The sequence below is a fragment of the Lagopus leucura genome, unplaced genomic scaffold (genome assembly GCF_019238085.1).
Source record: "Lagopus leucura isolate 7727_CA_CO unplaced genomic scaffold, USGS_WTPT01 Super-Scaffold_1, whole genome shotgun sequence".
Classification (NCBI taxonomy): domain Eukaryota; kingdom Metazoa; phylum Chordata; class Aves; order Galliformes; family Phasianidae; genus Lagopus; species Lagopus leucura.
In genome coordinates, this window is record NW_024962250.1 from 19,831,587 (window position 1) to 19,857,335 (window position 25,749).

General features: G+C 36.1%; 1 protein-coding gene across 3 annotated transcripts in view; it reads right to left on the reverse strand.

Moving 5' to 3' along the window:
• Positions 1 to 25,749, reverse strand: part of SLC25A21 (solute carrier family 25 member 21) — a 221,572-nt gene that overhangs the window by 17,419 nt on the left and 178,404 nt on the right. For all 3 annotated transcript variants that reach the window (XM_042895149.1, XM_042895125.1, XM_042895157.1), the window contains 2 exons: positions 6,062 to 6,128; positions 1,288 to 1,347 (listed from right to left, as the gene is read on the reverse strand). In XM_042895149.1, coding sequence (XP_042751083.1) covers positions 1,288 to 1,347; positions 6,062 to 6,128 — 127 coding nt within the window. The remainder of the gene's footprint in view (positions 1 to 1,287; positions 1,348 to 6,061; positions 6,129 to 25,749) is intronic.

Below are 25,749 nucleotides of genomic sequence, written 5' to 3' on the forward strand. Positions count from 1 at the left end.
AGTAAACATCCATCCTTGAAAAGGGTGGGAATAAGTGGCACACATGGAAATGTCAGCATTCTTTCAAAGGGTGAATTATTTTTGTCTACTTAGAAGCTGATGGTACATTACAGCCACAGAAATGGTGATATTTACTACATTGCTTTCCACCAGGAAACAGCAATTAGAAATACATGCTTTTTGGTAGGTTTTTTTTTTTTTTTTTTTTTTAAAGTTACAGAAAAATAATTTAAATATTCAAATCACTTAAGAAAAATCAGAGCGATCATTTAATTTTTGTGATCACTTTGCACTTTTATTGCCTCCATTTCTTGTCTCTGAACTTTTGAGTGGCTGAAAAGAGTCCCAGTACCGTTATACAATACGTTGAGTATATCTGTCAAAATTTAAGGAAACCAGTGGTAAGGAAAAAACAATAGTGAGAAAAATAATTCATTCAATACAGAGGGTTTTGAGCCAGGATTCCAGGGAGCTCAAGAAAGAGAACGGTAAATTGGAAGGGTAGTGGCAGGCTTTATCCATAGTGCCTTTGCCTCCAGCCTTACTACCATATTACCAACACACCAATTTTTCCAATGTAAGATAGAAACAGAAATCTATCTCTTTCACCGTCAACCAGCAAGAATATAATGCTATATATGATGCATTATATATATAATGCATCCCTCTTTTGACAGTAATTTTTATCTCAGAAAGAATTATGTGGAGGCACCTCTGGACATTCTGCGTAGCTTAGGCCAGAATCTCTCTCAGTTGTTTTTTCTCTCTCTATCATGCCTACCTCAGAAGCAAAAATGCCTCTATGGTATTCAAAAATGCACCAAAAATGTGCAAGAACATTGGGATGGCTGGTTGCTGTTCTACCTGCTGTATGAATTGGAGTGGCTTTTGGTCAGCAATGATGTGTTTGTTTTTTATGGGCAATTTTCTCAAGATTTTCCTGCAAATTTTAAGACAGTTGGTATTAGGAATTTTTCACTACCCTAACCTATGTAGCATGTCCAGAAATATATCCATTCTTTCATATAGTTGTCATGCCATTATTGTGAAAAATATGCATTAACTGTCATTTATAGAAAGTAGTAATATAAAATTATCTTATTCTAAAAGATACCATAGTAGAATTAAGCCCTATATATGAGCAGGCAGACAACACATGCTAGCCACATTTCGTATAAAAACATTTTGTGTACCCCTTAAAATTTGGGCTTCCAATATGGAAGGAAACAGATAGGGTTGTTCAATATATATGTATGAAAATAGAACATGAAGTGTTGTCATACATACCAGTCCTGGAGGTAAAGATGAATATCCTAGTAGCTTCTTGTATTGTTCAAAGGTGAAAAACTATAAAGAGAAGTTAGACTGAAATTGCATGGAAAAAATTATGAGTCAATTACGCAAGTTAGTAAACCAAGCTACAATATTTTACTACCTCACATCTAAAGTAGCCACATGGAGAGCTGAAAAATAAACACAAGCTACTTTTCATTTTTCAGTGAGTTTCATGCTCACTCTATCAGCGTTTAATGTCCAAATGAAGATAACTAGGCTTCAAACCTGAAGTATAATATGCACAACATCAGCATAAATACAATTATTATTTCATATAAGAGTTCACTTAAAACACAGTTTTTGTTTTCAGTTTATTGTTTTTCCTCTATCATCTAATTTTCTTGTACTAGTTTAAATGTAGTAGCAGATACTACATCCCACAAGAAATCGCCCTCGTATTTAATGTAGAATATAGCAATCACCTTCATATTTCTCATATATTGGTCTACTTCTCAACAGAAAGATGTAATTGTACATTTTTAAGATGGAAAGTGAGTAGGTTATTATAGTTTCTCATTTTCAAGAGACACATTTTTTATAGTTCTTGTTCTTTATAAACAAGTGTCAGCGGCAATGGTGCTCAGAAGTTCTGATCGTCTGAAGTTCCTTATAGGATGAGTTTAACATGCTATGCTGTTTTGTGTTTGAACTTCAAGAAAGAAATGAGAACCTTTTTTCACCTGCACCAATGGTCTTCAGTTAAGACCTGCTTACTCTAAAAAGATGCTAAGATCTCACTGAGTACAGCAGAGATACAGTATTAATAATAACACCATATTTACAAAAGTAGGAAATGTATTACACTTCTGTAACATAAAATTAAGATTTTAAAAAATGAAACTGAAGGACTGAATACTCTAGCCAGTGGATATACATTTTTTTTTATTATCAAAAAGGATTACAATGTTTTGCAGAAAAGGCCCTATAAACAGAGCCTTGATTACAACTGCAATCCAAATAGTGTACAGATCTAACATCCATTTTGCAAACATCCTGCAAATACATTTAAAATCATTGGATGGCTTTGACAACAATCAGAAAAGATAGAAGATTTTCTTAGGTCTGTCTTATTGGATAACTGAAGATATCATTTTACTTATAGTTAAAAAGAAATCTTTGAGAAAGTGTCAGTTGTAGGATGAGTTACTTCTCAGAACTAAATTCAGTTCTTACTGCAATAAAAGTTTGCTTTATTCACTCTCCAGCATCTTCCTACTCATTGCTGCCCTCCTAACCTTTAATGGAATTTCTGGTATTCCTTAATGTTTTCCATAGTGTCACAGATCTGTAAAATGGTTGTAATAAAGGCAGAAATACATTGATAGCAATTTTTTGGTCTTAAAATTTTTACCTTAAAAATCAATCACTTCCTGCAGTCATAAATAGAATAACTACTTAATAGTGACTATGTTTCATATCATTTTTGAAAGAAAATAAATACATACCAGTAAAACCCAATCTAAACGTTTCCGGATATAATAGAGTAGCTAGTATACATACAGTTTTGCTAAAAGTATCCAGCTATATCATATGGATTTATATTATCCATATCTACCCAAGTTGCTTTTAAAAAAAAAGCAATTTGTCTTTCTCTCTACAGTTGTATTAAGTTAATAGCCTTGTGCAAATAAATAAATAAATAAATAAATAATTCCACCATAAACGTATTTAATGCATGCTTTTGTGTATATAATAACCAATATTGTCCATCTGGCAAAGATACACTTTAATTCACAGAAAATAGTCAAAGTACTTACCAGATGTCTCAATAACACTGAGGTAAAAATACATGCTTGAAACAAGATGTCTGGGAATGCATGAACAATATAGATTGCCCCAAAAGTTCATCTGTTAACCATTCTATCGGCATCATCACTTCTTCCCTCTGAGTTCAATCTAACATAAATTTATAAACTTAGACTTTTCATCTTACAGAAATACCTATTTTCCTTCTTGGGAAGGGAGATAAAGAGAAAGAATAAAAAGAAATAGCAAGACAGATATGAGAATCTACTTGCCTAAATTGATCCTGCATCTTTGACGCAACACGAAAGCTGAATAACTGTGGCTATATAACTTTGTTTTAGCAACTTTATATTTTTTAGCAAATAATCATTTCAGGTAAATATATTTCAGTAGAAAAATTAAATCAACAGCAAAATTAAATTTCTTCTTAGTATAAAATCTGCCTAGCTCATGCTCTATACACTTTTATGAGATATAAAAGACACCTTACCTAGAAGTTTTCAAAAAAGTTTATTACAAACCCAAATCAAGGCAGAAAAATTGTCTCTCTATCTTTTGTGCTTTCTATGACCTCAAACACATAGGCATTGACACAGATCTTCATGACCCTAGCCAGTTTGGCAATGGGCAAGGGACATACTTGGGCCTGTTGAAACATTTAATACCTTCAGAGGAATAAAAGGTGGATAGTGAGCCAAAGGAAGCAGTGAGTTTCCATTATAGTTTTACATTTATATCCAAACAAGTTTAGTGGAAATTAAGAGAAGAGAAATTAAGCCAAGCCTAATTCTCTTTGGGCCAAAGCATAGATTCAAACTCTATTTGGATGTTAGAAATTGTGCTGGCAGATAACATCTGACATGAAACAGCTTCAGGATCCAAGATTTTACAAATACACCACTGTACTGTCCTATTCTTCCAGTGTAGAACAGAGCTGCTATCTCAGGATAACTTAATGCCATGTTGGTGTCCTTGGAACAGCAAAAAGTTTATAGGAATAATGCAAAGAATTAAGAAATCAATGATTTAATTTAGAGGCATGTTTAGCATTTAGACCTGTTTCTCAAAGTTTCAGAAACCATACTGGGCCCTCACATTGATGCCCAAAAAATATGTAGAAAGCATCTCACTAAGTAGCAGGTAGTAAAATATATATAAGAAGCTTATGATGTACAAAAGGAGGCTGAGACAACTGAGTTTGTTTATCCTGAAGTTATGAAGGCTGAGGGGATCTACTTCCTGCCTTATACTGTCTAGAGAAAGGTTAAAGAGAAGACACTCAGACTGTTCTCAGAAGTTCACAACAACAACAACAACAAAAAAAAAGAAGGAAGATGTAAAGCTGCAACAGAGAAAATTTGGACAGAATATAAGGTAAAATTCTTTACAGTGAGAGCAATTGAGCACTGAAGCAAGAACACAGACAGGCTGCAGTCTTCATCCTGGAAAATTTTGAGAACTCAACTACACAAGGCTCTAGCTATGAAGTCAGAAATGTTTTGGGTAATAGGTCACCAGATGACCCACAGAGATTTCTCCCAATTTTATATTTTGTAACTATATTTAATATTGTGGATACTAAGCCACAGGACTAAGAGAAAGTGATTTCTCATTTTTGAATGACTCAGGCTGGTAGGAGAGAAATCAAACTTGGGTTTGTATTTTAGTTAAAGATATGCTGGAATCTGAAATGCATGATCAGATGAACTTCAAGTCATTCGTACTGCAATGAAATAGAGAGACAGCCAAAACATCAGACTGAAGAAAACAAGTTATTAGGAAGCTTTTAAATATCATCCATTTTTCTTCACTGCCACTTTGCCATTAAACTGAACTTTAGTTTGCTTAGTTGAGTATCAAATAATTTTGAGATAGATTACATCATTTGCATCTAAAATGTTAATGCAAACAAGAAGATAATATTAGCAGAACTCCTATTACAAGGTCATATCCTGGCACTTAATTCTAATATTCTTCCTCTATAAAGGAATTGGAACGTGAATGATGAATGGCAGGCTCAGGCTCAGTATCAGGTGCAGTTTTTTAGAATGAAACAAAAGAAAGAAAGGAAAATCAAGATGTTCTGTATGGTAACTGTTTTCAAACATACTTGACACAACTATAGAAGACTTCAAAGTTGTGAAGTGAAAGACAAAATGGATTCTTTGATAGATTTAGAACTGTAAGATGAGGTGATTTTTTAAAGTACGTTTTGATAAAAGGGATTGTATGGTATAACTGAACAAAATTTGGTGTAATGATATATTTTGCATAGGAGTGGTACTAAAACAATGATCTACAAATTTACATAGGGGATAGTAAAAGGAAATCAGATCAACATTTGACACTGAATACAATGTTATAGGCTAGCATCCATTTCAAGAGCTGGAGTAAAACATTCCTTGCATGATAGGAAGTTGTACCCACATATATATTCGATCTGGAAAAAAGCAACATTATAGACAAGGCTGTTCTTTGAAGCATATAAAAAATCTCAGGCAGTACTTAAAACCTACAGATACACTACTTCAAGTTTCTTAGTAAATACTCACTAGGAGTGGCTTCCTTAATTTTTCTTGTGTTCATTTATTAAGCCATTCAGAGTATTAGCTGCTCTGTAAATTGTTAGGTGTTTCCAATTAAAGTTTAAAGCAGAGGTAATTGTGAAGCTAAAATCTGACTTCTAGTATTTTATTATAAACTTTGCTTATATAAACTAATCACAATTTGTTTTTCAGTAACATTATATTCACAGATAAAAAATATCCTAACTTTTAAAAGCATTATCCTACACTTCTTAGTCAAGTAGAGTTTTTACTCAACAGAAAAGTTTACTCCTTCTAAAAATCAGAAGATCAACATGCCAAAGAATCTTAAGAATCAAATGTCAATCAGTGTGGAAGAAACACAATATATTAGAGCTGCTCTTCTTCTTGCTTATGTTTTTAAAGGGAAAAGCATGTTGATTTATATTTTTTACCTTCACTGCCCTTTTGGGCGTCTCAGCCAAGATGGGAGGGAGTATTCCTTTGTAGAAACCCAGCAATCTATTGAAGAAAAAAAAAAACATTTTTTCTATGGATAAACAGCAGATCATTGCCATATTGCCAATTCATATTGCCTTTTCAGGCAAAGCAATTAACCTTTCCAAACATACAAACATATAATAGTAATGCTTTTTCTTTGCTTTACTAATTAATGTATTACCTATTTTATTATGTGCTGGTGAAAAGACAATCAAAAGTCAGCAATTAAGAAGTAAAAATTCAGTCAAATTTTCCCGAGTAGACAAGAAATTATATTTAAAAGAAGAGGAAAAATTTTGACACTGATGAGGAAGTACTATTTCACTATATTTGTTTTTTTGACGTAGCAATAATGATATTTAAAATTGAAGTAACAAAATACAAATTTGAAAAAAAGCTTGATTTCAGCAAACTACATATAAAATCTGCATGCTTATTTCAGACACTAGGTTAAGGCACCTTTTAAAATTTTGTTTTTTACATGCTTGAAAATACATGAAATAACTTTTTGGGGCAATTCATTTTTCAATACAAGTTAGGTATTCACAGAGACAGAATACATGGATTTCATCTTGGAAAAAAACTAAAAAAAAAAAAAAAAACTAAAAAAAAAAAAAAAAGCAATGTCTTGCTACTGTACTCATCATTCAGGTCTTTGCCTTTCTCTAAGCCTGGCCCCATAAATGGTCACGGGATTTACAATAGATGTAGTCTTCTGGAGTTCATATGAAGCCAAGTGTCGATCTACTGTGATACTTTGCAATACCTAAATTTTATATATATATATATAATTTAGGTACTTAAAGGCAGTCTGAGTTCCACTTACTATACAAGGTTGGATCTTGGGAATACATCAGATAGTTCTCAGAATCCCCAACTGATGTAAAAGTAGACATAGTTTGTGTCTGCTAGGCCTCCACATTACAGAGGTAGTGCTTCGCAATCCGCAAAAAGCTACCTTGTCAGCCAACAAGAGTGTATCTTAACACTTATCCATCTTCAGATACCTTATGCTTCTTTCAAGACTGTAAGAGGGAAACAGTCTACAGAAGAAATCACATTTAGAAATGTTTAAAGGTGATTCATCTTTATAAAACTGTCCATTATGCGGGATACTTTTGCAGGGTGTAAAACAGTAATCACAACAGAACCTCCTATAGCTATCCTATGCACATCAAAGAAAAACAATTAAATTTACAGTCCTCATCCAACTGTAAAAAGCTACAAATGCTATATCATCTTTTTAACCCTCCTAACATTTCTTTGAAGTTCTGTTACTAAGCCACTCCAATGTAAATAAAATATTTAGGTTTTGAAGAGTTTCCAGAGTGGGAATATCACTTATAGCTCCTCTGAAGTGAGCAAGATATAGATTCCAGTCTACTATGAAAAGAAACTTTGATCATTTTATACATTGATGGTTTCATGACAAAACACTGAACGTTCCTAGGTAAGAGATTTCAGGAATTCATTGGAGGAGTCAGATGCTTGAATTTCCTCCAAGTCTCAGTTTAGGAACATAAAAAAATACAGATACACAAACATATATCTATACCTGTATGTATTGCTCTACAGATATAGATATAGATATAAACAGATATATAGACATACATAACCATAGATATTGGTAAAACAATATAGGTATAAATAGAGTGGCTACAGTCTTAGCTTTTAACAGTTTATATATATTCAGAGTATACTCTTGCTGATTCAGCAAGCTATTGAAACATGGAACAACTTTATGCATGTGATTCACATAGTTTAACATGAGTTCAAACTGAAATCAAGGTCCAAGAAGGATCAGCAAAAAAGAACACAAATTCCTATAAACACCTTCTTCCTTACAGTTCAATCTAAAACACTGTAAGTGTATTTACAACAGGCATCACATTTGGAATTTCTAGTACTCCATCATGATTGGAAATTGAAAATGGAACATGCTCCGCTGCTCTACTCACAGGTGCAGTTCTAACTGATGAGAAGTGAGACCTAAACTTTATCCAGATTTTCTCATTACAAAAATATGTATAAATTGAGAGATAACTCTTTTAGCTCTAATTCCCACAGCAGCATTACCTGGACTTACACAGCGGTTCAGGTTGCTTTTTCAGTATAGCCTTCATGCATGTTAAAATATATGTAGCTATTGAAAATATAAGTTACATAACATTCCAGTGGGCTCTAAAAATATCAGGAAAACTCTTCAGAGAAATTGTAGAGGGAAGGATAACCTAAAGTGAGCAACACATTCACAATCTCAGCAATATTGGTAGACCAAAAAAATTGTTTCTAAAAAGAAATCCAAAATTCTGCCACATTTCAATATTGAAATATCAGCTATTCAGATGATCAGTAGGCCAAGCTGTGGGCTGTTCGAAAACTCTAGAGAAGTGAAACTGAAAATACTAAAAGCAATTATCCATTACTCCCGAATCACAGAATGGTTGAGGCTGGCAGGGACTTCCAAGTCCATCTGCTTCAACCCCTCCTCTACCAGGGGCACACAGACTAGGGTGCTCAGAACTGTGACCAGTCAGGCTACAAACACCTCTAAGGAGACAGACCTCAAAATGTCTCTGGTTACCCTGTTCAATCCTTCTCACAATACAAAATACAAAAGTGCTTCCTGATGTACAGATCACACCTTTGGTACTCTTGTTTGTGCCCGTAGCCTCTTGTCCTGTCACTGGGCACCACTGACAGGAGCCTGGCCTCATCCTCTTTGCACCTTCTCTTCACATATTTATACATGTTGATAAGAGCCCCTTAAGCCTTCTCTTTCCAGGCTGAACAGTTCCAGTTCTTCCAGCTTTTCTTCCATAGAAGAGATGTTTCAGTCATGTACTCATTTTTGTGGCTCTTTGCTGGACTTTCTCCAGTATGCCCAAGCATGCCATACAAGTCTTGTATGGAGGAGCTCAGAACTCAGCACAGCACTCAAGGCTTCATCACAGCTGATCACAAGAGAAGGATCACCTGCCTTCACCTGCTGGCAATAGTCCTCCAAATGCTTTTCTTGCTTCAGGCATTTATTTGCTTAAATGCAAATGCTTGAATCTGCTTGAGGTGACAGCTTATGGTGACAGCTGAGCTGTTGATATGTTCCCTTAGGTTCCCACTACCCATGCCCTTTGTCAGCCCCGTCTATTGCTCAGTGACAAGGCTGCTGATAAACTCACCTGTTTTTCCTGGTTTAAAGTTCTCAACAGAACAGCTGTCCTGAGCACATTATGTGAAGCCAATCTGCTATAAGGCCAACACTGATGGCTTTCTCCTTGAAGAACCTCTACTGTGAGCAAGGAAAATCTGCAGAGATCAGCAGCTATATTCATGTCCCTACAAGTGGGCTTCACTGTTTTAATTGTCTTTTCTTTTGTGGAGGCAAATTTTACCACACAAAAACAGAGAGGAAGGAGTTAAGATCTATTCCTATGGAACATATTAAGAAGTCTAAAAACACATGAAAACTTTGAGGATACATACATATAGGCAATATGTAATTCAGTAAACATGGTAAGAACTAGCTCAGTATTTAATTACAAAATGTGGTTTGTTTGGTTTCTTTTTCCTTGTTTGAAATAGAAGCATCAAAAAAAAAAAAGGTTAGGAAGCACAGTTATTGAGATGAAGTGAAAGAGGGGAAGGAGAAACTAAAATAGTCCCATCTCATCACCATCTCTTATCAACTGAATACATTTTTGCATGAAGCAGAGACTCTTCTGTTCCTCAGACGAGTTGAGCAGCTGCCACCACATTTTTCAAGTAATGCTTTACAAATCATGCTCATTAAAGATTTCATTATTTGAAATCTCTGCAGAATGAGCTTTTTAGTTATTTTTAAACACCAGCATGATGATAGCAGAAACTTAAATGGCTCCCATGCCAGCAAGAAAATGCATCCACACATGAAAATGTTATACTTCTTTTCTCTTTGGTCAATAACAACGAATTAGCCTACTTGCACACAGTGTACAAAATTTTTCAAAGTAAACTAATGAATGGTGATGACATTTCACATTTGAAAGATGTTATCACTTGGACTCAGAACTCTCTTCAGAAAACCAGTGTTCAGAAAAACTGTGGAACAGCAGCAATCACTGCAGCTTGTGATAGGACAGAGGGTGTGACATCATATTCCTAGCTAGAAACATTGGAAAGAACAAGTAAATCTCTAACAGAAACACAGCCACAGCTACATCTTATTTTGTTTCAGCAATAATGGTCTAAATGAACACCACCATTCAATTGTATTCTGGGCCACAGCCCAAACTTGTCTTTGCAGAAGTTGATTTTGAAACATTACAGTCAATCATATATTCTCAATTTGTTCTTTTAGGCTTTAGCTATCCTTCTGGTTTCCATTTCTTCTTTGGAAGCCTTGAGTCATTCATCCTGGCAAGACAACTAACCCAAATCAGTTATTTTCTCCAAAATATGCTGAAATTGTGATCTTGCTTAGTTTGTTGTTTTCTTTCTCTCTTTCACATAATTTTCTCTTTAAGGATCTAATAAAGCTGATTGAAGGCATGAACACAATATTGCTTTTCTTATATTGCTGTCAAATTGAAGTTTCTTACCCACACTGTTTCATAATTGAAACAAAATACCTCTTAGGTCCAATACTACTTTCATTACCTCTATATTATCCCAAGTATAAATAAAAGACCTGGGTTTCATGATCATGTCACTTATACTAAATGGAATGTGCAACTTTCTGTTTTTACAAGGATTTTTCTTTCAACAAAGAGAAGGAATTCTAAAGACATACTTGGCAGAAGAGTGGCTATTCTTCAAAAAGAGAGAAAGAATACATATCTGAATGTAACAAAATTTACTTAAATTTTTTTACACCAGGGAAAAGATATTTTTTTATTTCATGGTATGTAGCATATTGTGAACTTATTACTATCAGATGGTAAAACATTTGAAATTGGAGCAATATGCCTTTAATATATGCACTAGTGTGAGGTAATCTCTATGTTGACCAAGCCGGAGATTTCAAAGATTTTGAATTCCCAGAAGTCTCAGGAAAACTAGCAAGTGTTTAGTGAAGACAGATGCAAATTAGTACTTCCTGCTGAGAAAAAGGGAAGAAAAATATAGCCACTTATTTTGAGAGTAGCAACCCACCAGCCAATAGTCACACATGCAGTTCACCCAAATAACCGTGCCTACAACCATTTGCCCAGCTGAAGGGGCATCCCATAGGGAAATCTGGATGTCCTTCAGCAGGAACAGGCAAGGAGCTGGGCATACTTGAAAATATATTAAAGGTTAGGAACATTCATAGAAAACCAAGTTTCAACACTCTGTTGCTATCCAAAAATCTTTTTTCTTGTGAAGTATATTATTCTACTGCAGATGTTAAGCACATGACACTACAGGAACCTCAGAGAAAGCTAGTAATGACACACTTAGCCGAGTTAGAATCTGAACTTTTATTATGCAAATATTGCTTTGTATCTATTCTCTGCCTATACAGATACCTGCCATTTTAGCCACAAGCACCAAATACTAGGAACTTGTTTTTATAGCATACTTCATTATTTTTTTTTCACTGAGCTCTCATTCATCTAAACTACTATTTGTTACAACACATAGGAATTAATGGAAAATATAATTTCTTCCCAGCAATTAGAAGTAGTACAGAATTATATTTTATCATGGGGCTGAAGAAACACTGTACTATGTATTAGAATACCAAAAGTCCAGCTACAAGAATACTAGAAGCAGACTGTCTCAGGAAAGAAATCTCCCAAATAAATTAAGGTAACGGTCTGAAAAGTAACTGGCTAAAAAGGAAGAGACTTTCAGTGAAAGGTGCTCTTAAGATACTTCAGAAAAATACTAAGTGGAGGAATTGGCTCAGAAACAATCAGACAGGCCAAGAAATGGATTAATAATCAGCATCAACCTACCTCACTTATTTAAAATGACAGTCATCCCCATATTTACTGCATGTGGGTCAGATTATGAAGTTATTATGATGCATCATCCATGTGTCTTTGTTATTCTTACTGAGAAATGAGTCTTTCTTTCATGAGTTTTAATCACCTCTCAATCCCTTGGTCAAAATCCTTGGTAATTTTTGGCTTTCTGGTCTGCGCTGAACCTAAATGAGCTACAGGACACACTTACATGTAAATCCCTCAAGAGGGGGAAAGATGAAACCTTCTTGTGTCTATGGCAGCAAAAAGTGGGAGTAAAAAAAAGGATCTTTGCTAGAATTTTTCACTATTCAAATGATTCTACTCTCTAAAACTTATTCCTGTATTCTCTTTGTGTTTCACTATACCTAAGCAGCTAGCAAAAAGCATCTAGGAAGTAGAAGTGAGAGCCCTGCACTGTAATGGACAACATAGCCTCAATAGTTCTCCATGCATAAAAAAAAAGAATATCTTGTTCTGACTTCTTGTTTGGAAGATGAGTATCATTTAAGTAAGAGGGACATTTTTACCATGTCCTGCCTGAGTAACAGATTCACTTAAAGTAAGCCAGATTTTTAAAAATGTGAGTACTAAAATCAGATAGAACAATTAATTGTGTGCTTAATTAAAAGGGTGACTGTCATCAGGCTGTGCCATGACCCACCATGCCTTTAGGCAGAGTACTCAGATGGTCCAACCACCACCCAGCAGCCTCTGGCAGCGAGCTGAGGGCCTCCTTCTGAAATGTTTAGTTGGGGAGAGCACAATGCAAGTACCAGGGCTGGAAAGCTAGAATGACCTCCCCTACTAAGGGAGGATTTGGGCCATATGGGATAATGTTGGCTGTGACTGCCAGCTGCAAAAAGTGCTGCTCGTCTCTGTATCTGCAGGAGGAGCAGCAAAGCACACCCCATGGGGCTTGGTGCTGCCTTTCCTCTTCTTTCTTACCACTTTTTTTGCATTCTGCCCCCCATCACCAATGAATGAAATACCAATTTTGTCTGTTTGATGCAATTCCTGTTGAAATTGGCGCAAATGGAAGCATTATCTCTGTCAGCTGCTCTATTCTCTTACAAAATTGCTGGGCTGCAGAATGGCTCTACATGTCTTATTTCTTAAAACTGACAGCATTTTCTTTTCCAAAAGACTTTCGCTGTAACTGCCCCTTTGTTTGCAGTTGGAATAAGCTACAGACATGCCAAAACAGCTTTGCCTAGAGCTTCTGAAACAGAAAAATTCTTCATTGTATTTTGGATTGTCAGAACTGGCAGAATGCTTCATTTGTTCAGTAGAAGTTTTAGTTGTTCAAACACTAGAAGAGAATTTAACTCCCCCCCTTCTTTTGCTAACAGCACTGCCATAACTGGTACGACAGGAAGCAGTCACTGCCTTAAAGCAGCTCCACACCTATATCTATTGAAGCTAAAGAATGCAAGAAAATGATTCATTTTCAGTTTTGAATCAGGTTAAAAAATTGGCTTTTCTAGCACCATACTTAGAAATCCATTTTTAACACTAATAAAAACATAGAAAGGATTACTAGGTGAATTTTCTGGAAGAGGCTGACAGCATTTGTCTGTGTTAAACTGATGCTATGACTCATTAAAGGAAAATTCATGAGATTAGCAAAATTTTCTGTACTTGCCCTGGGAGTTTGTCCTACTTAGATCAGTAGTGACTTAACAAAAATACATCATTTTAATTTCATCAGAAAGAATGTGGCTCAGGAAGGAAATTTTTGATTGCAAGTTAATGCTAGCCTTCACTAGAATAAGTTATACTCTTCAAAATCCACATGTGCAATCTCTAGGGAGTTATCTGAATACATGTATTCTTTCCCATCTGTGAGATAAATATGAGAGTCAAGAGGCTTTCAGTGTCATTATATAGATTAGTGACTCTCCCAGGAGGACTTTAGGTTCATGATACACTGAATAACTTCCAATGAAATTTGGAAGACCAACTTTCAGAGATCATTTTGTCTGTGCATGGCTTTTGCACCTGCAATTATTTGTGCTTGTAATTTAGGTTACTTAGATGTTTTTAATTTTCAGATGCAATCAGTGATGTAAATACTTAAATAAATTGAACAGCAGGCAACAATTACCGCAGGTGCAAAATTTTGTCTGGAATAATTTGGATTCATAAACATATTGATTTTCTGAATTTAAAGGTATAACTAGGCCAGTAATAATTTTACAGTGTTTTTAACAAACTAAAAGGCACATATATTTTTCCTGTTTCTTAAAAAACCTCAAAGCAGCAGTTTTTAGTGTTAATTAGAAAAAGGTATCATAAAAAATACACAAACTTGTGTATAACAAATAATTTGATTCCATCTTTTAATACCTTGACCTTCTGTGTATTTTTGTTACTCACTTCACAATGTTTCTAGCAGGAAATCATAAAAGATTCATGACTTTGTAACAGGAATACCACTGATAGGTGCACCAGCAGAGTGCAACAGTCCTGTACGCACCAAGAGCAAAGCATGTGGTATTTGGAGCACTGATCAGGTAGTGACAGTCTCAAGCTTTCGCTCCAGCCCATGTTATGCTTCTAAGAAAATTGCCACATGAAGGCCTCTGTTCCACACTGACTGCCATGGATGCTGGAACCGCGCCCAAAAACAACCTCCAGTTATTCAAGCACTGTGTGCAAATGCCCTAAAAATACCACAAGGATTAATAGCTTTTCCTTAACTTTATCCCAATCTAAAAACAAACAGAGTTGACAGTTAATAGAAACAAACATTTTCACTTTTTAGCACAATACTTTCTGACTGTGAAAGCTCTCTTTCCAGATCATGTGAGGTAATGCTTCCAAACTTATTCCACTTCCAATACCTCCTATGCTGTGTAGGCATTCCTCTCGTGCTTCTCATGCAAATTTTAAGGTAAAGCACCAAAGCGTCACACTGTTACTTTGTCTGGAGAGGTGACCAAACTTCACACGGAACTTCTCAGAGCGAAAAGGTAAGGTTAAGTGACTGAGAAATGCTGAAGTCTTAGCGAAGAGTTACCGTAGAAATTCAGCCAAAGCTGAATGCTGAATGACAGGAAAGATTTTGCAAGGCTTTAGACAAGCTCTCTCCCTCAGTGTAGTTACTGATGAAAAAACTGCTACAAGGCTTTGGTGTAGAGATATGTAAACACCTTCTGAGATCAAATCTATAGGAAGACAAATGGGGAAGGAAGGAGTTGAGTAGAAGCAGCTGTCCTAATTAGTATTATTGCTATTTATTTTTTAGCTGTATATTTATGTTTTCTATAGCCATGCCCCACCTGCCAGTAGTCTCTTCATCTGCATAGCTGTCTATAACGAAATCAACACTTTATTAAATAAAGAAAGCAACGGTGTTTCATTGTGTCTCAGTGATATGGCTGTTTCTACCGAATTATTTTTTTTTTAAAAAACTTGCATCTTGTTCTCTGAACAGCATACCTGCCTCAGCAGGTTAAACTTGAACATCTCTTTTGAAATGTTTTCTTTTTCTCAATATACTTCTCTGATCCAGTACCCTCTTCAACTTGAACCCTTCTGCAGAAAAGAAATTTTGCCACTTTGGCATTGAATAAACAAAACAAACCAACCCTATCTCCTAAATTACTTTTAAAAGCATGCAAAGTATTTCACTTTACAGATGAACAAGTTTCACACAGCAATCCAAGTAAATGTAACACAAGCTATTTAAGAGCACACAGTGAGATTAGTTTAGTAAAATTTTTCAGCATTTTATGACTTAAAATAGTGATACCTTTACAACCAACAATACCTAAAAAGTAAATAAGTTTGGATCAAACATTTTTCTTTTAGATCTGTTTTTCTCTGAATTCCCAAAGAGAAATCTTTTTTCTTGCACAGCACACCAGCATGCTATTGGGCTTGCTCCACAATCAGCCCTGAGTGCTTAGGACTCAGCTGCATCAGCTGGTGACTACCACTGCCCTTCAGCAGCAATGTGGCTTGCAGTGATCACAGTTTGCAAGTGTAACTGCAAATTGCAACCACACTTCTTCCCAGCTCACCATCATCAGAGATCATTACAAAGTGAATAGAGACAACAGTTCAATAGCCATGAACAAACTACCACCTGGTATTAAAGAGAGTTAATTTAGAAACATGTGAAAACCATTCCTCCACACAGTAAAACCAGAAAGGACACAAGAAGACATATTTATCTTGTTTTAAGGGAGCAAGAAGCAGTTGTAACTGCAGCTTCATTGTGAACCTGCACCTGGCAAACTGCTGTTGAAGAAGAAAGAGTCTGCTCTGAGCAGATTTGCATGGCAAGGGTGGGCAGGGAGCTCAGGCTGCAATGGTTGTGCTGCAGCTGCAACTGGTGCTGGAGGAACAGGTGTTGAATTGATCGTGAGCTCTTGAGATCCACAGGGAACACTAGGCGGAAATACTGGCAGTACTGACATGCAACATGGCAGATCCTTTTACAGGCCGTGCTTTACTATAAGTTAATAATACTGAAAAGCCCTCAAGTGTCAGTATGCTTTAATAAAATATGTTTGCAGTGCAAGAAAGAACTACACGATTTATGATTTTGTACTGAAACCATGTAAAACTGGCAATGCAGTAAAAAGGCAGAGAAATTCACCAGTCTTGACAACTGCCTTGTGTTCTCCTTTGGGTTATGAAAATTCGCACGAGGACATCACCCAAGACCAGATGAAAATTATTTAAATAGCTCTGCGACTAAGAAGAAAAAGAAGTCATAAATTCCTGAGCAGCAGTAATTCTGAAAGCAGCTCAACCTAACTTTCTTTGTGCGATGGTGCACTGGTCGGTTCAGGATAATTTTTGTCTCCTGGGATGAACACACTTTTAAGTAAGTTTTTGTATTTTCATGTGTAAAAGTGAGTGATAATAACAGAGATTCTTCCCTTCAGTTCTCAGTGAAATCAAATCCTCTGTGTTTTTCTTCTGTTTTTGTCTATGAAGCCCATGTGTGAAGATGTTTGGTACTGTAAGTTATTCAGAGACAAAGCAGAGTAGATTAACTGTTACATTCAAGCCTTGAGCAAAAATACTTCAATCAATTTGACGTACAAATGCTCACATATGTCTATTGCCTCATATGTACAAATATATAAATATGTATATACATATATACATCACTAACAAACAGGCTCACATTAGAAACATTGCACATTTTGATTCAGAATTTATAATAGAAACTTTTTGTTTTGTTTTGTTTAGAGGTACTTGAAAAATGGCTAAATGTCTGTTCTGATAATGGCTGTGTAAAACTTACACTTGAGGATATAAGAAATCATAAATAATCAAATGAGAGTGGAAAGAGAAATACGATGCTTTCTGCTGTCTCTGGGGCCTGCCCTGCATGTGGACCCCTCAGAAACCGCAAAGCATAAAGCGGTGCCTCATAATGTAATGAATACCTGTACTTTGCAGGAAAAGTCGCTCCACATACAGACAGATGCAGGATGTAGCAGTGTACAGAGCCCTGGTACTGCAGCTCGAGCCTGCTACCATTTGAACTAAAGCAGAACTACACAAGTTGGCACTAGCAGCAATTCCTTTATCCTTTCTGTGGGCAAGCCATCACAGCACACACACAGGCAGAATCACTTTTCAAGCAAAATGAGAAGAGAAAGGAGGTAAGGAGAAAAACGCAGCCTTGGATTAAGTTTAATGGATGTACCTATCTAATTAATTCTTTTAAAAAAATTATTTAAGCCTCTGAAATGCAGCCTTTCTACAGGATGTTATACTGGAGCAGTATTGCACCACAACAAGTCAAACGCATAAATTCAGATTAGAGTTGATGAATAATGAAGTATTATTGCACATTTTCAGTTTATTCACTCCATACTTGTTTGTGACGATGCCTTGGATCTCAGTGTTAACCATTTTACTGGACATCTGGTGTTTGCTGCCTACGGTTTCACTATTACCAGAGTCATTGTAATTCTATAGCACATCTGGGCCAAATTCCCTGGCAGTTCTTAGTGAATTCTGTGGCAGTGGAAACATCTGTAGTTGCACGCAGTTCTACACATACAGAATTGTGAGGTGTGTAGAACATTTTTGAACATTTCACATGTCAGTGAAATCTGCGGGAAATCACCCACCCATAATGGATTATCTTCTGGCATTTTTTTTAAAAAGTTTTGTGAGATATGTCCAAATCAAGTAAAAGCACAGAGACTCTAATCAATAACATTTTATTTTCATCAGTTATTAAAGAAAGAACCAGAGCTTCAGCCTTCATGTTTTCAGAACACACAGCATTTGGAAACATTTTCTTGTAAGTAGGAGGACTGATTCAATGTGAAACCGGCCCACTGCCATAGGGAATGTTGAGTACTGTAAATAAATCATAGGCTACAAGAGCTGACGAGAATAAGAGGAGAAACTTAACAACAGATTCTCTCAACGAATACCAGGCATAATAATAATTTCTTCGAAGGTAAAAAATAAAAATTAAAAATTGGAGCATTGCCATGCATCCAACATTTGTGTACTAAAAACTTATTCGTTAATGTTCTTTTAATGGCATTATAACATAATCTAAATATCAGTCATTTTTTATGTATATTGTGCAGTTAAAATGACAAAATATTGTGCACTTTAAAATGATGGACTATTATTTGTTATGAAGAAAGGTTTGTGAGAGTGAGTGTGCTGGAAGAAACAGTTTTTACTCCTCAGACACTGAAGTATTCCTGCCAACTAGTTACGTATAAATCAGATATTACAACTGCATGGACTTGATGCAATTATTTCCCTTGGGAAAGGAAAAGGAAATGGAAAAGAAAAAGAAAAAGGAAACAGAAAAGAAAAAGAGGATCCTAGCACCAGCTCTCTTTCCAGGAGCACAACACACCACTGACTAAGCCACCAGATGACTAAAGTAAAATTGTCATTGGCTGAGTCAGGTGGCTCTTGCGGCACATACTTGGATTGCTCAGGGTGAATCATTGGTGGGGGTAGAACCTCATCTAAATTTCAGCCTAAATCCTAATCTGATTTCAACTCTAAATTCTTAAGTAAAGGCAATAAGGCTAGAGTTACAGTATCTAGAGTTCGTCTAGCCTCAAACGGGACTTTGAGAGTGATTTTACAAAAGGAAAATAAAAATGCAGTACACCAGAAGGATTATTCGTAGTGATAACTACGATAAAGATGATGAGGAGCAATAATAAGTACAAGGAGTGAAAAACTGGAGAATGTATATGTGCGGTTAGAGCAGTATGGGAAAACATAAGGATGACTACCATAGGAGGGAGAATCTGTGACTAAATACATGGTCAGGAAGATTTAGAACACATTTAATGTCTGCATACAGTAATTGCTTGTTACAGGGCAAGTTCATCTCACCAATGAACCTGATTTAAGAAATGCCTACATGTTCCTAGCACAGCTTTTCCCAGGTTCTTGTTTCTATATGTGTATCATAGTCTTTCACACTAATTTGTGCTAATTAGTGTTTTTGTTGTGCTAATGGTTTTTGTCATGCTAAATGTTATGACCACACTTTATACAAGATCATTGAAGAAGAGTTCTAAAAAGGAAATGCAAGGTGACTAGAAATAGTGAAAGTCTTCTGAAATGGAAATTTACTTCCAAAAGAAACAAAAATTTGTGGAGATCATAGGCTGATAGTAAAATAAGCTGAAATGGCAGAGCCATGATGGATGAGTAACACCGAACATTTATGGCTTGAAATTCTGTCTGGCCTGGCTGAAAGACTTTTCACTGTGCTATATTTGTTCTCATGCAGATTAAAGATGACACTGATCTTCAATATAGGGAATCTAGGCAGCAGACTAGGTGGAATGTAGAAAACAGACAGAAAGAGCAGGAAAGGGTGCCTGGAACAGGAAAGTTATGATATCCCCTGCCAAACTGAGGTAGAAATTCAGAAATTCCTTCCTCAACCCCAAACAGTAAATAGGTGAGACTGATCTTCAGAAACAAACCATCCTCCTCTAAAGGATTTCCTTTTCACCTCAAAGGACAAATCTGTACTATCTCATCATCATCTGTGTCCAATCTTCCTTAAAAGAAAGGAAAAAAAAAAAATCCTCTCTATCTTGCATCTAGTCAATTGTGCATTAAGAAAAATAATCCCTCTTGATCCCTGACAGTGACTTGCTGAAGCTCTGAAGCATGATGTAAGTGCTATCATTACTATAATGCAAACCTGCAAGTTTATGGCAGGTTCAGGGAAATGCAAGAATTCTTGTTCACAAAGCTTCATTCAGGAAGGGAGATGAGCTGGGAAACTGGAGGACAAACTAAGAAAGAATCCATCAGGATCTATCACTTTAATAGTACATACCTTCACCTAGAAAGTACATTAAATACTAGTACAATAAATAGTACTTTAAATTGCAAAGATCAAGTAACAGCCCTCCAACAAAAATTCTTCTATCTGATTGGTCTGGTGCTTTTAATAAATTCAGAGAAAATATTTGAAGGCTGAATTTGCCTAATTTCAGGTTCCCAGGTACTGTTTATGCTGAGCAATGTTGAAAAAGCTTGAATTCACTGGTGTCAGAAAACATTTTCCTTAGGTGAAAAATATGCCTATGTATAGTTATCAAATAACTTCTCAATATTCTCTTCTACTACTAGAAAAATGTAACCCTTGAATTGTGTGACACAAGATGTATTGTACTCCTAAAGCAGTTCTCTGGTTCTCTCAAATTTCTTCAGCATCTATTTTCTTTGAAGTGTTAAATAAATTAAATATCATTTAATTTAGTATCTCTACATTTTCTTTCAAGCAATGATTTAATTCAGTATTCAGAACTTTGAGTTGTCTTACCAAAGCTGCACTCGGCATTTCTCTTCTTTTTGTCTTAGGATTGTACGATCATTTTTGCTACAATGCACTGTGAGCTCATGCTAAAGCAATTATCTGTAACTATTAATTCTTTTGGTGCTTATACTACCCAAGAAAATGCTCTTTATGTTTTTGATATAACAAATGTAATATGAATTCTGATTCCTCCACGAACTATTTTGTATTCGGCTATGTAAAAAGACATAGTTGCATGGTGACCGTGTAATTGGGTGCAATTCTACATCCAATTTGCTAATCCAGCAAAACAGCAATTGTGTAAATTGAATCATTTACCACTTTCATTAAGTGTTCACCAAGAAAATATCACAATATTGATGCATTTTAATGCATATTTTAACTTCTGCTTTCTGTATGTGACTTCTTTGTTTTTATTTAACCCAAACTCTTCCTACTCTTAATTACTGTTCTCTTTCTTGATTCAGAAAGGCTGGGTTGAATTATACATTTGATTCCAGAGATAACAATGGCTTTGAAGCAATCCCAAACCAAGCTTGGGAAAAGAAAGGCTATAACTGATAATATTTCAGCAAATGTGAGAGCATTAGTTTCACATCAGTGAAATTCTGAATTCTGTCATCTGTTTGGCAGACAGAAAATTCACCCTGCCAAGATAGCAGGGCCTGGTGATACCACAAATCTACTTTAGCCCATCTGAAGTTCCATTCTGTATTGTGGAAAAATGTCTGGGCTTGTTTTCACATCGGCATAAAAAACAAGAACAAGAAAACAACAAACAAAAGGTAGAGAGGATCTCCCTTTCAGCTGCATCATGTAAGGGCACAGACTTTTTTGCCAGATGAAAGGAAGGGACAGTGTGTAGCCAAGAGAGCAACTGGTAAAGAGATTATTTCTTCTTCTAAGTAGTTAGTTTATGTCAAATGTGGGTGAAAACAGAGCTTAAGAGTAGCCAGAGCTACTGGAGGCAAGCGGATGGCTTGTGGAGACTTGGCCTACGATGTGGAGATATTCCCTAGCCACTGTGGTAGGATTATGACATCAAGTAGAATGCAAAATTAAGAAAATCAACAAGATAGACTGGCTTACTGAAGAGAAGATGCCAGAGAATTGCTAAGTCTGTTATCAGTAAGACTGTAGTTTACAACTTGAGCTTGAATTCAACAAGCTATTTCCACTGCCTTCATGACCACTCAAACTGATCACCAGCTCTTAAACTCCAGGCATTGTAGACAGTTATTACGTTCACAAGGCATTTTCTGTAATCATGACTAGGAAGCCATTTGTTCACCTGACGGAGAAAAAGCAGTATATGCTAATACTGGACAGAAAGAAGATAGCTTAGATATGTCAAGATACGTAATATATATTCTGAAGATGTCTGATAATGACTGTTTGAAAGGAGAATCACTTTACTATCTTTGCTAGCATTATTTGATTACAAAACCTTGAAAATAATTTACCAAATTAATATAAATCAACAAAAAAGGCTTATTTTCTTTTGCTTTTTTGGTGCTATAATGTTTAATACTCATTACACAAATAATTTCTGGAAAGTGTTTGCCCCACTCAGTAAACCAATTCATGGCCCACAGACAGGTGCAGAAATGCATGAAGAAAGACACAAAATCAAGAGCATACAGGTCTGGGCACATAACGTAAGTGCTTCCTTCTTCTGGAGGCAGAGCTGGTTTAAAATATCCATGGAACTATGGCTTTGGTTAGGCAGAAATCAGGATGTAGCTATTCTGTCATCTTCTTGAATTCAATTTTTTAATGTAAGGCTTACATGTTGCTGTATATTATACTCATCCAGCTGTGTTGCAATAATGGCACTTTTACCCTTTCATCAGGCAGTAATTTTGAATTTAAAAGCTTCTTTTAGGGATGGCTTCTAAAGTACAACACATACCACCTCATGAACGTGGTAACTGATATGTTGACATTCCAGAGTGCTAAATAGGTGAGGATGTTGGCTTTCAGGAACAATCTCTTGCCAGATAATACTTCATTATCTGACAGACCATCTGGTTTCCAGTCCATCAGTGCTATATTAATACCATCAGCTCTCTATGCTTGATTATTGCCCAACATTCTATTACTTTGTAAATAAGAGAACTCAAAAAAAGGAGTCTTCCAGGGACTGAGCAAGACAAATCACCACTTGCTCATGTACTTGTCATTGTCATTTTTGGATAATGGCCAAAGAGTAGATTTTTTTTTTTTCTATGTGACTCATGAATTCAGAGTACAGCATACTCCATTGCTATCAGGGAAAGGATCACCAAATTTTAATTGCACAATATACATAAACACAGCTGGCCTAATGACTCAGGTAGTAATGCAATATCTTACTCTCCAAATTTCTGTTTCAGGTGTGACCTCAGGACTCTTTCTATTCCAGACATTGAAAACTGTGAGATTTACAGTGGTTTACTCTTAGATTACTGGGAATTTTCAAAAGGATCTTCCTTTTCTGGGATTTCAGAAAGAATGTTTGGTCTGTAAAAAGAAGCCGTTATCTATCGGATATACTTTTGGTGTCTGTTCACAGCACCTTGTTTAAGAATGACTAATCACAAAAACATGCAGTTTGTAAACCTGTAAGCAATAATAGTTGATTTCTTTACATTAAAATATACATTCCTCCAGTAAAAGAAATGTCACTGTGGTTATGTCATAACATTACAGTACTAGATCATGAAGAACAATGTAGGCTGCATTTTAAAATAAAGATATACATTAAATTATGAATCAAAATTTTGTTTTGGTGTAATTAGTAATTGAATGAAATATTTATAAATATCAGATTCTATCTGAAGTACTTCTATTGTCAGTTTGGAAAGCTGGTGAATACTCAGCACTCATTTGTTGTCATCTCTGAGGATTTGCCTTTTGCACACAATTCCTCTTTTGACAGGAACTAGCAACAACCTTGTTCACTCACGCAAATACTCTTTCTTTCTCTCTCTCTCAGTAGCGCTGACTTAACATTTTAGCTATCCTTCAGTGACCAATGTAATCATTACCGGCAATAGAAGGGCAAAGTTAAATATCTGGTTCAAAATCTAGATGCCTAAGGAAATCCTGCAGCTAAGTAAATAAATCTCAGAACAAAATACTTTTGAAAAAAAGATTGTGGTTAGCGTCTAGTGAAAAAATGCATAAATAATCAATTAAAGAAAAGTTCAAATTTTTTAATTCTCTTTTCTCCCAATTAATTGAATGTTTTTCCTGTGAGTACTCAAAACACCAATGATCATATTCTTATCAGGAGTGTCTCAAATCCTTTTTCCAATAATAAAACACAAGCATAAATACCAAGCAAGTTACTGTAAAAGAAAGACAAAATTGTTCCAAAAAGCACTTGCAAGTAGATTGTATCAGTATTAAATGCCTGTTTCAAATTTAATTGTTCTCCATAAGTCAGGTCAAATAAGAAAAAAACAGGAAACAGAAATTGTCTCAAATAGCTTTCTTGAATTCCAATTTACTGCTTGATGCCTAAGAGACTTCAAAACATATGCCTCTGAGCCCAATTTCAGGGAAGCTCTTCCTCTTTTTCAGAACAATAAAATGTTAACAGTTTTGTAGACCTCAACTATGCATCTCAGCAGAGATACTACAGCAGATGGAACTCTGATGAAATAGGGTCAAGTTGAACATTGGTGGACTGTACCCATTATGCTGTACAAGAGCTGGCCCTGTCCCAGGGGATGCTAATGCAGGAACTAAAGCCCTGTATCCTTTGAAAACCATGCCAAGCTGCACGCATATGCTAACAAAATAAGCAGAGATGCTGCTGCACTGCCTCAGCAATGATGTCTACAAAAACTTGGCAAGAGGCCCTGCTCTCTACTTCTACAGTCAGTGCTATCCCTGCAGCGCAGATCTGCTTTTACAGTGTGTTTTCTTTCCCAGCAAAAACAGAAATTACTCTTCAGAGGCTGTAAATGCCTCCCCTGCTGAAGCAGTTCCCACTGCCATCTCCTGCAGTTCTGCCAGCTTGGTTTGCAGGACCTTCCCCCTCTCATGTCCTACACTACTCAAGAGTACACTCTCAGCACCCCAAGCCTCAGCACTTAAAGACTCGCCCTGTGATGTGATTCAACAACTACAGGCTTAAAATACCTCACTGGGTCAAAGAGAACCTAATTCAACATTGAAACACTTAATGGGACAACATAATAAATGTTATATATATATATATAACATATAACGAGAAAATAACACGCCATAGTCTCTCAAAGCAGATCTGCAGCAACACATCCTGCCTGATTTCTAATCACAATTGCTCCCTGCAGCTTTGGGTATACATGTTTTGTCACACACTTGAGTGTTTACAATGGCCAGTTCTCCGAGGTACGCTGGGAATGCTGGAGATCGAAGTGAGGATGCAATATCTAATTCAAGATGCTGTATATATGAAGGTGCTGTAACTCCAGGTACATATATCCAGGGACAATGCTCCAGGTATTGCAATGCTGACTGAGAAACAGGTTGATGAAATTCCCCAGACTCAAGTTTTTTCACACTAGCAGAGAGCTAGGTTTCATGAGCAGAAATGGTGAAGCATATTAAAAGCTTCTCAGCATGTCATACTGCAAAGCTCAGATTCACTCTGCAGAGTGAACACTCACTGTGTCTACAGAAGCTTTAATGTCCCAGCTTTTACTGCTGTGTATGTGGCTCCGCGGGAAACAGCTCCTTTCATTTATGACCCATGGTTCACAACCATTCCTCAGAGAGAGACTCCTATTTCTCTTACAGTTAAGAAGATAAGCACCTTTTATTTTGCAGGGAAAAGAGTAGGAGGTATTGGTTACCTCTCAACCTCTCCAAAGTAGCTTTATTATAAGCAATTCACATTGTAGCTTTCCAGTACTTCCCAATACTTCATCACTGCTTTCTACAA